Here is a 14584-nt window from a genome sequence, read left to right on the forward strand (position 1 = left end):
CAAGATAAAAATAATAGTCATTTCTGTACTTTTCTGGTTTAGTTCATTACAGACATTCTCCTACAGTGAACCTTTATTTCAACTTCTAACTCTAGGGCCACATACAGCTTTTTAAAGTTGTGGGCCATAGACAGTTAGGATTGTTCCACAGGGACACAGGTAAACTCCTATTAAAACAATTCAGAATTTTAAAGTCAAGTATGTTCAATGTTTCTGAAAGTACATATCCACAAACATACATTAGCTGAGCTGAGTACATTTTTTATTGCAGAAATGATTAAACAGAAAGCTGTACATTCTGGGATGCAAACATTTTATATAATAATTGTGGCTCTCCTCAAGTCTTATCAAGGAAATTTTTTTAAAAAAACCTGAAGTATCTAGCAAATTAATTTGGAAAAGTCAAAAGGATTTTTTTCAACCCAAACCAATGTTAAAAAACATCTTCAAACTAAAAAAATACATAATTTTTCAAACAAAACTGCTGGGATCAAAACCTATTTTTTAAGTTTCTGTGGTTCACTACATGTTCAAAAATTAAGTGCAGGCTAATATGAATACATTCTCCTCCTGACTTCTCGATTTTTCTTATCTGCCAACAAAGATACAGAAGCAAGAAGACAGAAACAAAAGAAAACCCAAAACAAAACAAAAGAAAAAGCAGATATTTGCACACCTCTAATCATAACTAGGATTCAAAGTCCATAATGTAATTGACTCAAAGGGTAGCCGTGAAATGCCTTGGCAATTAATAGCAGTCTTGCTTGAGTAACAAACAGGATTAGGACACTTGCCAACTAATGAAATTTGATTGTATTAAGTATTACCCTTTGGCAAATTGTTATTTAAATATTTATGAGTAATTTTTTCTAAAGCTGTCACTTTATATATTTCAAACTGATACCTTATTTTTACTTTAGATTATAAAATAAGAAAAATATTTTAATCCTTTCCAGAATCATGCCACCCAAAGGCAACGTTACACAACGTTAGAAACATTCAGAAGCAGGCCCATAAACCAGGTTGCCAGGAATACTAGAGTTTAGTGACTTCTTTTGATAAGTAAAAAAAGGTATTCTATATTTCCAATTTTAATTGTTACATACAGAAAATATAAGTGTAAATGAACATAAAACATCTAGTGGAACTATGCCAATTATACATATCTAAAGCTATCATGGGGATTAAACTGCAGTTTGAAAAACAGCACAGAAATAAATCTACGCAATAATGCATAGATTTTAGGAACATTAACTTCTTAGCAAGCTAAGCAAACTAGAATTTTAGTTACCTGCCCAATATATGAACTGCAGCATTTCAAGATCTTGTCCTCTGATGTGCGTACCTACAGATACACGTATACAGTACTGGAAACTCTAGAACATCGGCAGCTGCAAATTCAGCCACCCTGTGCCCCCTGCTGCTCACTGTAAAGGTTAAAAAAAATCACTAGAAAAATAAGGCCTTCAACTCCACTAGCTCAAAGCCTCCTTCATCAAGCACAATGAACAGCAACGATCAAGATGGAGATGGAGCACAACCTCAACGACTAAAGCTTTTTGAAGCATCTGGTTCCACAGGTCATATAACTTTATTTTTTTCCAGTATTTTTCCTTGTAGATGAAAGCAACAAATCACAACATCTCTTGAAGATGGCAAGCACGTGCAGTATCAAAAGCATGCATATGTAGTATCCACTAGATCTGTGGCATTAAAAATATCATTCCCAGCAGCTGAGCATCAGCTCTAGCAGCCAGATACGGTCAGGAGTCTTTTATTTGATTGAAGATGGTTAGCATACGGCACACTTTGAAAAGAGGAAGACGTCAGTGGTCAAGCAGGCTTCAGTAGGCAGCAGGGCTGACATTTCAGCCAACTGGTAGTACAGGGCGGTGGGTTATCCATTTAGTCTTTGAGATAAAGGGGCCTCATGTTTAGAGCAGCCAGCTCTTGAATGAACAGACATACAAAAAAATGTGACCTGCATTGTTTTTTCCACAGATACAATGTATATGTTTACAGGGACATGGGTAAAACTCTGTGATTAATAGAAACTGACATTATGTTGGGGTGAACATTTCATAACGTACAAGACACTTCGTCACTGTAAAAACAGCCATCGGAGAGTCTACCCAAGTGCCTGAAGCTCACTTATTTTTCTAATGGTCACTTAAATGCAGAAAAGTGATAAAAAGATCATATCACAAGGGACTCAGAATGAAGCTCTATAAGCTTTGGAAAGATTATACAAAAGTCCTATTTCAGATGAGTTTTTTTTGGTTGGTTGATCGAAGTGCATTCCTCTTCTAAGAACCACTGCCAGCACTAGGTCAGGAAAATATAAATTAAATAGTGTATCAGAAGGTAATATGCCTTTATTACCACCAAATGACCCTGTTTAAAATGAAAGAGGAAAGTAACATGTTTCAACAGCAGAAGATTGATCACTTAGGGAAAAGAAACAAAAGCAGAACAAGGATCTCTCCTAATATTAACACAGCTCTAAGAATTCTTGAATCTGAGAGAAATAAGTTATTTCTCTGGGTGAACAAAAAGGGCTACTGATAAAATTGGGAGAGAGAACCTTATAAAGTGTCTTCCTATTTTCTCTCTGCATAATAGTAAACGTAAACACATGCTCACTTGTAAAGGTAGGACACATTTTGAGGAGGATTTTGTCAGTAGAAAATCTAAAAATTGTTACAGTGTACTGACAAAACTAAGATTTGCAGCAAGCACAAATATGAAAGTAATTGAAATCAGACAGATGGAGGCCTATGGACAGCAAAGTCTTAAAGCTGAAAGAAAGAGTTAGTCCGGAAGATTAAGTGCCTGGATCAAACTGTCCTGAATTTCAGTTCACATATATTAAGTAAGAAGAAATGGAATGAATGTACAAGATCAAAAACATATTTATTTTTCCTTTTGAATAAAGGAGTACAAACGCCTGTCACTTCAGGAATTCTCTCGAGCTCTTAAATTGGGTCAGCTCTCAACATGAAGAACTACTGCATGAAGACTCTCCTCCAGGAGGAGGAAGATGGTAAGAAGGTTGGCCGACGGATTTATAGAGGGGAAAAAAGAACCAATTAGGGAGGAAGGAAAAATACCGCAGCATCTTTTGAAATAGTTTTCTCCTACACTCTTCTTATAGAAGCAGCTCCTGTTCTGAGCACAGGGTTCTTTTGCATATACTATGCTAGACTCTTCTGTTCTTAGCTTAGTACCAGCGATACCTCATCAAAATCTTTCATGCTTAGGAAATGGTAAACAGGCCTCCCCAAAACAACGTCTGGGCTTTACTTCTGTTTTCTCCAAAGTGAAGTCTGGATAGCTCGTCCCTTTCCATGACAAAGTTGCCTCTTTCTCTCTCAATAGGCACCTTCACTGCAGTGCTGGATACAACTTTCTTCAGACATTTCAGGAAGAAGGCTTTGGTTTTGACACTAAAAATTTGGGAAGAGAGACAGCCTTCCCACAGGTAAAAGAGGAAAGCTGCTCTACATGTCAATAAAGGGGGCATCAAACCATCCTATGACACAGAGATTTAAATAATTTATCATATCAGCCGTTGTATAAGAATTGTTTAAGGAATAAATTACCAACTTCTCTACATTTTTATATGAATCAACTTTCATTATTTTCCCATAAATTTACAAATTACAGTGCCAGTAATAAAAACATTTGCCACTAGAAAGAGCCAAACCTCTCTCATGGACTAAAAGAGGCTCTTTGATAGTTAAAATCACAGAATATTAATTTACTTCCATTTTCCCAATGGCAAGATAGGTAGTTTTACAATCGATCCTATTTTAATCTTAAAATAAAATACATGATTCTTTGCAATATAAAGCAATGCCAAAGAGGAGCCAAACCTAACAAATTATTGGAAATAAATTTTATGAACCAAACAGGAAAGTAATACATAAAAATAATTTCAGTATGCAAGAAAAGTGCCTATAATCCAGTGCAAGCCACCTATCACTGTGAGCACAGCAGAAACTGATTGAAACAACTTTATCTGGCGAGTTAAATTATATATTTCCCTATCTTTACAATTGTTTAAAGTATGCGTGCTTTTGGCTACTACCAATAACTCTGATATGCTACTAGTGACTTAAGTAAGACACATTGTTGAACTTCTTCAAAAATGGTCTTTCTGAAGCCTTTTCAGAACATAAATTTATCATACTATATATGCAGGTTGGAAATTACACGTTCACTTGTGAGTAGTTAGAACTAATTCTCATATCCTATGCTAGAGAAAACCAAGTTAACTCTGTTTGAGCAACACCTAAAACAGTTATTAAACTGACCAGAGTATTTGCTGATACATTTAAGATGAGTATTCTCTATACATGTCAATAGTTTGCTTTTCCATCAAATATTCTACTAGTGTTGTGTGCTTTCTTTTCACTGATTCTTCCAGAGTATTATACAATCAAGTCATAATCTCAAGTGAGACTGTACAGTTTGCATTAAATATATGCCCACACATAGAGGCTCATTAAAAATCTAGGAATACCCAACTGATTTCATACATCTGTTCTACAGATGTTAAAGGAACATCTACTTCCTCTGTCTTGTTTTTAAATCAATAGTTTACTGGAAAAGTTATGCTTGTTCCACCTATTGCATAGTTTCAAAATACAAATTTAACATAAGAAGTCAATTTTACCAGAAAATATGATCTCCATTCTACTCTGCTCTTAAAATGTAATTAGGTTATTTTAATGCATGGGAGAAGAAGAGTAGATAGGCAAGGATAACATTTATCGCATACAAATTAGCATTATAATGTGAAATGTGAAATATAATTCTGAAAGAAAATAACGTAAGCTCATTTCCAGGTCTACATGAGCTAGAGAGAACCATAATGTTTTGTTCATCCAACCAGATACCTAAACTACAAGCCTTCATAACCCACATGTTACAGGTAGCAATAATTATTTTAACTATCTGCTTCAAGTACTTTCAAAATTTCACAGCTTAATCTCAAAACCTACATACACTATTTATTATACAGAGTGATAAATTTTGTCCATAAGGATTTTTTCTTTTACTTTGTATCTCTTTTTTGAATCTGCTAGGTAAAGTTAAGGGCAAACATTCATCGGGCTCTTAAACCTGCATATTCTACAGAATGATCCACTCATTACATTTTATGAGACAAACAGATGTAGATAAAATATTCCCCAATATTACTCTTGGGTCTTTCTCCAAAAGAAAAGAAAACAGTACCTGGTGAGCTTGCCACAGCAGCTCAGCAAACTGATGCACTTCTGAGAGTAGGAGAGATATTAAAGAATTTCTTAGTATGTTGTTCCTTCCTAGCAAAACAAGCATGTGGGATACAGCATACAGTGCCTGAAACTGAACAATAAATAAGTAACAGTAAATTTCATCTTTCAAAATCTGTCACAGTCTTTTACCCCAAAGGGTCTGCTTAAACCAAAACAGGATTTACAAATTAATTTTTTTTAAAGGAAAAGAGTCAACAAATTCAAAATTTTATACAGCTTAAAACTAAATTAAATATTTAAATATAATATAAATATATTTATTTGTATATGTACACACACACACATATATACACATACTCACACATATATATACTTATATATGTGTGTGTGTGTGTGTGCACGTGCCTATATGCATATGTACGTATTTGAAGTTCACAACCATTAACTAGAAACCTTTTTCAAAGGTTAGTACTACAGGAAACTGTCATGTGAACAAACTCCTCCAGGAGTGCGAATTCCCCAGGAGATATCTTTTCAGCATTAGCTGTCATCAAGCCCATTCTGCTGCCACAGAAAGCGGGTGACTATCCTGCATAAAGAGTAACTCTTTGTCTCAGACAGACAAATGAACAATCAAATTTTTTAAAATTCAAACACATAAGTAAGAGTTAAACTGGAGTTTATAGTCAACGATGTCATAAGGAATAAACTTGATTAAATGTTAACTGACAGAGGATGCACTGAATTTTCAAACAGACCACTTTCATATTGTCATTTAATGAGCTGCAAACAAGACATTACTCTCAAATCATAGGAGTGATTTGAATATAAATGAGAATTATATTTGTAATTTTTTTGCCATACAATCTTTCCTATTAAAAAGATAAAAACTATTTTCTTACTGCTCAGAAGTAGAAATGTATAGTCATTATGTCATGAAATATACTGCTCTACAAAGTAAACAAGTCATTATTTCTTAAACACTACCATAAAAATTTCTCATTTCTGTATATAAATGTATCCAAGTCCCTTCAAAGAAAAAAAAAGGAGTACCTTAAAAATAATGACTATAAAACTTTTATACCCCTATAGCATTAATATTCAGTATCTCTTGCACATTTTCTGTTCGTACTGACAAAATACTATTGCTGAATATTTTTGATTGACAGAAGGATACTCCATCCCTCATTCATAGGTCTAAGAGTTAAAATATCTGAACAACTCAAAAGAGACCATCACATCTTTGTTCATCTAGCTGTACATGACTATACATCATATTGCAATTTAACTACCTCTTGTTCCCAGCCTATGCTGTCTGGCTATAAGGTGTATACTTGCATCCTAAACTTACCTACCATTTAGCGATTTCGTATAGGACAAATCCTCCTGGAAGCCATTTTCAAACACATGAAGGACAAAAGACGTGACTGGGAGTAGTCAGCATGGATTTACAAAGGGGAAATTATGCTTAACCAACCTGACAGCATTCTGTGATGAGATGAATGTAGTTCGGCGGATGAGCGGAGAGCAGTGGATGCCGATTATCTTGACTTTTGCAAGACTTTCAACACTGTCCCCATAGCATCCTCACAGACAAACTGATGAAATATGGGGCTAGATAAATAGATGATGAGGTGGACCGAAATGACTGAACTGCAGGGCTCAAAGAGTTGTGATAAGCAACACAAAATCCAGCTGGAGACGACTCACAAGTGTCAAACCCCAGGGCCAGTAGGTTTAATATCTTCATTAATGGCCTAGATGATGGGACATAGTGTACCCTCAGCAATTTTGTAGATGATACAAAACTGGGAGGAATGGCTGAAATACCAGATGGGTATGCTCACACTCTTAGGGGCCTTGAGAAGCTAGAGAAATGACCCAATGGGAATCTTGTGAAGTTCAACAAAGGGAAGAGCCAAGTCCTGCTCCTGGAGAGGAGTAACTCCATACAACAGTACACACTGGGGGCCAACTGGCTGGAAGGCAGTTTGGCAGAAAATGACCTGGGTTTCCTGCTGGGCAAAAAGCTGAGGCATGAGGGCATGAATGTGCTTTCATATCAAAGAAGGCCAACAGCATCTTGGACTGCACGAGGCAGAGGGAGGTGATCTCTCCCATCTACTGAGCCCTGGTGAGACCCCTCTGGAGTGCTGGATCTAGTTCTGGGCTCTCCAATATAAGAAAGACAAGACACACTGGATTGAGACCAACAAACAGACAAGACAATGATGAAGGGATCATAGCATCTCTTATAGAAGGAGAGGCTGAGACAGCTGGAAATGTTCAGCCTGGAGAAGAGAAGGCTCAGGAGCATCTTATCAATGTTTGCAAATACCTCCTGAGAGAATGTAAACTAGATGAGCCAGACTATCCCAGTGGTGCCCAGTGAAACGAGAAGAAGAGAAAAGGGGCACAAATGAAATTACAAGAAATTGTTTAAACATAAGAAAAAAATCTGCTTTACTGTAAGGGAGACTGAACACTAAAACAGGTTGCCCAGAAAGGCTGTAAAGTCTCCATCCTTGGAGATATTCAGAACTGACTGGACATAGCCCTCAGCAACCTGCTCTAATTGACTCTGCTTTGAGGAAGGTTGGTTGGACTAGAAAATATTTAGACGTCCCTTCCAACCTCAGCCATTCTGATTATATGTTTATATTTTTGTCATTTTTCAAGATATTACATGCAAGTCAACTGGTACTAGCTTGCATTACACCACTGCTACAACTAAAGATCAAAAACAACACAAGCAGACTTCACATATTAAAAGGTAGTGCCTATATACCGGAAAATACTAGTGTAAGGTTCGTGAGTACCAAAACATAGTTAATGATATCTTCAGTTTTACTTAAAAAAAAAGCTTGCAGAGGCACAAAAACAACCATATTTTCAAAGTGATTAAATGATAGATAGGATATATTCAAGTGTCTGGTTATCTACTTTCTAAAGGTTTCACAGAATCACAGAATGGTTGAGGTTGGAAGGGACCTCTGGAGATCATCTAGTTCAACCCCCCTGCTCAAGCAGGGTCACCTAGAGCACACTGCACAAGATTGCATCTGGGCAGGTTTCTCCAGAGAAGGAGACTCCACAACCTCTCTGGGTAACTTGTTCCAGTGCTCTGTCACTCTCACAGGAAAGAAGTTTTTCCTCATGTTCAGACAGAATTTCCTGTGTTTCAGTTTGTGCCTGTTGCTTCTTGTCCTGTTACTTTTCATCACTATAAAGAATCTGGCCCCATTCTCTTGATATCCTCCCTTAAGGTATTTGTAGACATTGATAAGATCCCCTCTCAGTCCACTTGTTAGAAAGAATATACACTTTTTATCAATTTTCAGGTTATAAAAGGATTGACTGTCATTTAACAGCTAAGTCCACTAGAAGTTATATCATACTTTTAGTATCACTTGCTCTGCTGGACATTTATCAGGCTGTTTGAATCCTAAACACTGTACCTGATTTATTTAAGCTTATGGAATCAGAGAAACATCCACAACACCAGTTTTGTATCTACAGGCACACTCATACTGCAGATGTTTGCCTGCACTCCAGCTGGTCAGGGAGTTGAGGCTCTGTATTCCACCACGTAACTTGTACTGGTTTCCCCCAGTTCTCCAGTTGCTCAAGTCCCTTTTCTCCCATGGGGCAACATCATTAATGACCTTGTAATTTACATTTATTCTATTTGAGTGCCCATGCTATTTGAATGTATTAAGATTTCAGAAATATATCCTGAAAGTTAGTTTTCAATTCAAACAGAACAAAAGCATACTATCCAAGGAAAATGATAATAAATAGTTTCTCAAATTTGTTTTTTCCATGACTAAGGAGCATATGATCACAATCTGTTAAAGCAATGCATGATCTTCCTCCTCTCATCTGTCTCTTGCCTTTGCTGTAAAAACAGCTCATAAGATAGCTTCCCATTTATGGTTACTGCTTATCTGTCTGATCAGATGATCAAATTGTCTCTGCCAGTTGAGGCAATGCCTATTTACCAGCCTGTCACAGCAGATGAGTTTGATCAGCTCAGCTTTCCTGTGCACAATATGTGACAATCTCCTATTCCCAGTCATAACAAACATATTTTAATTAATCTTTGCTGTTAATGACCTCATCTTAGTATGTAATCCCAAAACAAATATAAAAAGAAAACTATAGACAAGTCTTATGCTCAGTACTAGATCTGTAGCCTGACACAGCATCTCAGTGAACTCCCAATATTAAAGAGAATTCCTAAATTGTACACATAGAGTTTTGAAAACTTTAGTTAGAGTAAAATCCTCCATAAACATAAACATGAAAGACTGAACAAGATTAAATGTGAATGAAGGTAAGACAGAAATTGTTTCTGAACAATTAAAGTGGTAGGAAAGGATAACATAATGAATGCATCTATATATCTTTTGAGGATATGTAAGTTCAAAATTAGACAATACATTGGAAGTATACACACTCTAAAAAAGGAAGGGCTCCTCCAAATATTTAAGATCTCCACAGTATCAACTCAACCCTATGACAGAAATAATGTTTACAATACCTAGATAGTTCTGCCTTCTTGCTTGCATATTCCGTAAGATTATGGAATATGCTCCAAATAGTGATTGGACCCTGACCCTGAAACTCAGAGGTTTAACAAATGCTAAAAAATATCAAATTTCCTATTTTAGTCCACAACTCATTTTCACTTTAGTACTTTTTAAAATTAATTAAGGATGGATACATATTTTACAGATCTACAATTTTAGACTTAACGTTGAGAATATCTGCTAATTTGCCTTTGGTGACCAGAGAACTAGACAAAATTCAGAGCAGTGTTACTTTTCAATATCTGAGAGAACAAGAGACCCTGGAATTCCTGTTTGCTGAATTACAGCACTCGCTGTGAGATGCGAGAGATATAAGCTATTCCTGCCCAAATATATGCTGTCTGAAGTCAGAACACTGAACTCTGCTTAGTGTGAATACTTGAACCTAAGTGAATCAATACTCCTGCAAATGCTCTAGTCACGTGCCTACTGGCTATTCCAGGCCTATGATCCCTCCTTCCTTCTCCTTACACTTTTCTTCTGCCCCAAAGAACGTATTTACAAAGTTTCAGTTTCATTTCAATATGAAAACTATAAATATATATACAGAATCTTCTGCATGTTTCACAGAGTGTCTATTTGTTTTATTAGCTACTGCTGCACCATTGCTTTCTCAGTCTTTTGTAGAAACCTCATGTTTGAGAACAAGAAAATTGGTTTGGATGTCCCTGAGATCCACTATGCTGTGCATCTTGCAGAATATAAGGCAGCCTACCAATCGTAATCCTTTCTTCCTAGCAGTTACAATAAAAATGGCTTGAATACAGAACAGTAAAATATTTTTCCTAAATAATATATGACATTCCTAAACTAATCATAAATAAAGTAAGCATTAGCTATAACTCAAATTTAAATGCACACATTTAGGTAGTTTGTCTATGGAAACTGATGTATTTTAATATATGATTTCCTGATTTTCCTGTTTAGTGTAAGTTACCTATTATGTTCTGCATAATTCTTCCATAAACAATACCTACAGCTATCACTAGCACAAAAAAAAAAAAAAAAAAAAAAAAAAAAAAAAAAAAAAGCGCCAAATAACTGAAGGAATGAAACATACTCTGAAGACACTCCAGAGTCTACCCTTTGTAGCTTATCAACTTCTCCATTCACAAATCACCTCTTCTAGCCAGTAAGATCACCATCAACATCTTTTTTTTTTCCCAGTAGAATGATAGTGGAAATTATTACATAACGGTTTTGCAAAAGCCATTTGAACTGATTACATTAAATAAGTTCAAACTAGAGTAAATTTAGCTATTTTATTTTAAATGCTTTTAAAGTTTCTCTGCGCAGAATGAAGAAGTTTTGCCTACATCTTATCAAGGATAGCTCTATTCTACATTGAGCTTTACTACATGAAAAGTGTGAATAAATCTTACATTAGAGGAAAAAGAAAGGAGTCACACATAACATGCTTAACATCTGTAAAAAAAATGAATGAAATTTCATTAATCAATATTCCCCAATTTTCACACAGGCACTTGTAATTTAGCAACAGTTCAAATGTAGAAACTAAATAGGAATTCAGTCTGCAATAGAAGCAACAAAGCATTTTTTTAATGTTACTTTTCTCTAAAGAACTAACAGATATACTAAAAAATACATGTTTTTTATATATATATATATGTATGTATGTATATTATTATGATTTTTTAGGCTCTCCTACTTCTACTTGATTACAGGAATTTAAGGTAGATAGTGAGACAAATGTAAATTTTACTTCCCCTAATTATTAGTGCTGGCAATCAAAATTTACCTAAAAGAGGATTCCCCCCCCCCCTTTTTTTTTTTTTTTTTACAAAATTCCTGTAGTTTTCCTTGTTTGACAAGAGTTATCATTTTCTAGCAGGAATTTTGTAGGACCAGAAAAAGATGGGAATCTTCAAAATTAAAGTCTATGGCTCTATTAATCAAAGTAAATAGGGATTTTGTAATAACAGTAGTTAGGGTGCTTGGCATATGGGTATTGATTACTTTGAAAAACCCATCTGCTAATTGATTTATTAAAAAATATAGATTTGATTTTTGCATTTTGGTAGTTCTTCTAATGTGTTTTTTAAAAATATGTATGTAATAAAGTAAGGATTAAAGTTAAAAATAACCCTCATGACTATCATTAACTTCATACACAACTTTACAACAAACCTGATAACAGACAAAATTTTGTCTCTCATAGTGTTGTTCCTGTATCGTTAATTCATCTCTGGAAACAATGGCAAACATTTAAACTGATAATAGTTCAAATAATATGCAGTTTCATTAAAAAAAAAAAATCATCAGCTCTCAAATCCATCAAATAAAAGTTTTAAAAGTAATCTTTTAATCTCTTGAGCTTGCTTAATGGCATAGATGAAGTTAAATCTATGCTGTTTAGAGAGTTTCTGTTAAAAAATAGTCACAAAATTAAATTTTGAAAGTCATACTGGTTATCAGAAACAAGACAACAACGGAGCCCAGTACGCTATTCTGGAACTGTATCATTTGCCCCTAGCCCTCCTTCCGTTCCCCAGCTGCCTCTCTTTTCCCATTTTTCTTGAGAAAGAGGTAGCAATGCTGCAGCCAGTGGCTGACAAAGACATGTGAACTAATTGTCTACCTGACTGCTGCAAAAATTAATGTATAAAATCAGTGTTCTGCTTCCTCAGACATACTAATCTGGTCTCCCCCCCTCACACTCAGAGACTCATTTTAAAGAAGCCTAGTGGATCATATATCTTTGAAATCTCCACTTCTCTTTCCAAGTAATTTTGAACAGCTTTTGAACAATGAATTATTTATTTAGAATTCATTTATCATAGTGTGTTAAATTTTTCTTTAATAACAGGTTATCTCGAACTCAAGTTTTAAAATTATCAATTCTTACAGAAGCAAAATAATCCCTGCATGAGTTGCATGATTCACTGCACCCTGCAACTACAAAAACCGGACCTTAATTTCTGTTTGACAAATCTACAACTTTCATGCCAATTAACAGCTCTCCTCTCTTCCTCAAGGGACTGGCATATTTGGCAATGCAGAACTAAGGCAAGTAATTAAACAAGTATCCTCAAATTGTAGAGGAAGCAGGCAGGTGTTAAAAACAAGCAAAATAACAATTTTACCCTCAGTCACATCACTCCTTTACTTTGCCCATTTAATCCATCATAACTTTCACTCCCAATTCATCAATGCCATATTTTTCATTTTTATACAGAGAGTATTAGTATCCCTTCTCTTACCTTACTGTCATGTTACTTCCTTAGCTAATTTCATGGTTGTCATTTCTTCTCATTGCTTATGCTACTATTTCTATTTTCAAGTGTTGGTAATTTGCTACATATTATTCCAATTCTTTGTTTTATAAGCTTCATCTGAAAGGCTTGTGCTCCCTTTACCCCTTTATAATCTTTGTGCATCTTTCCATTCCTCCAAACCTTGTGTTCTCTTCTAGGACCATCATCTAGCTGCACTGCTGCAAGCTGCCTTTTTTATTAGAACACTTCAGTACTGTTTTGGCTGCAGAGTTTTGGCTGAAATCTATTCTAACAGACAGCATAACATACAATAGAGCCAAGACTATTTGCAACACATTCTAATTTATGTAGCATGAATGTTTACAAAAATCAAACTAAAATGCAAAAGGCACGTGCAATTTTTCTAACAAAGGAAAAGGTGGGGATGGGGAAATTAATGAAAGCAAAAATAAGCTGTTTCGCTTTCTGGGAAGTGTATTGGGGTAATACCATGACTGCATGCAGTGCAGGGGGTGGGGATGGGGAACAGTCAGCCTGTTAAATGTTCTGAAAATGGGAATGCTTTGGTGAATGATGCTGGAAAAACATGATTCTGGTACTCTGGTACTCACTGAAAGGAATGTGCAATTTTAAGTGCAGCTTTGATGGATTTGTGGAGTGAGGAGTGAAGATCTCCAAGAAGGAGCACTTCATGAACTCCCTGTCTCCTTTGCTGTCCATGAAGCTGGAATGTGGGAGCAGAAGTGTGAGGGTGGACGTCTTTCACTCACAGATTGAAAATACCTTTCTTAGATTTATCTTTCCATGGCTGCCTAAAAGACACCCTCTGATTCTCTGATTAGCACGATCCTGCTGGCTCCCAATATCCAGCAACATTTTATCCAACCGAGTAATAGTTTCCTAAGTAAACATACAATAATTAATGCATCTGCTAGCTCCTGTCCGCAGGCTAACACAATCACCCACACTGCTACTGCCACAACAGGAAGGAGTGGAAGAGTTGAGAGACCGCAGGCATCACTGTGAAGATTTCGTTGCACACACTTGCAGCCATCTTCCTATCTGCCCCCCTTACTTCTTATTCACACCATCCAGTGCTCTGGCAGTGGCAGGCTTCCCAGACTATTTTCTATGTGTTTTTGCTCCCCTTCCTTGCACAGGGGATAGCTATAGCTGCGGAAGTAAGGAGGATAGACTCAGATTAGCTCTGGCAGCTGCAGAGACTGGACTATGCTTAAGTCAGTCAAAGTCCCCTTTGATCGACTGACATATACAAACATTTCCCCTCTTCCTGTCAAGGATAAGCACTCAGTACCTAGCACAACTTGCTGTTACTTCTTCAGCCACTTCCTTATCCAATTCCAAAAGACTACTGCATTAAAGAAAATGTTTTTCAGTTTCACTAATATTTTCTAGTACGAGTACCGTATCAAATGCTTTAATGAATGCCAGACAGATAAGAGCTACCAAATCTTCCATCTATAAACACAGTCTATCTTACAAAGAATACCAC

At 36.0% G+C, this 14584-nt stretch overlaps 1 protein-coding gene across 1 annotated transcript in view; it reads right to left on the bottom strand.

The window, feature by feature from the left end:
• Window positions 1-14584, bottom strand: part of MEI4 (meiotic double-stranded break formation protein 4) — a gene marked incomplete at its 5' end in the record, with an annotated part of 60825 nt that overhangs the window by 26042 nt on the left and 20199 nt on the right. The window contains one exon of the mRNA XM_062571059.1: window positions 5242-5373. Within this exon, the coding sequence (XP_062427043.1) occupies window positions 5242-5373 (132 nt within the window). The remainder of the gene's footprint in view (window positions 1-5241; window positions 5374-14584) is intronic.

Source organism: Rhea pennata, chromosome 3 (assembly GCF_028389875.1).
Source record: "Rhea pennata isolate bPtePen1 chromosome 3, bPtePen1.pri, whole genome shotgun sequence".
In the NCBI taxonomy this organism is placed as follows: Eukaryota; Metazoa; Chordata; class Aves; order Rheiformes; family Rheidae; genus Rhea; species Rhea pennata.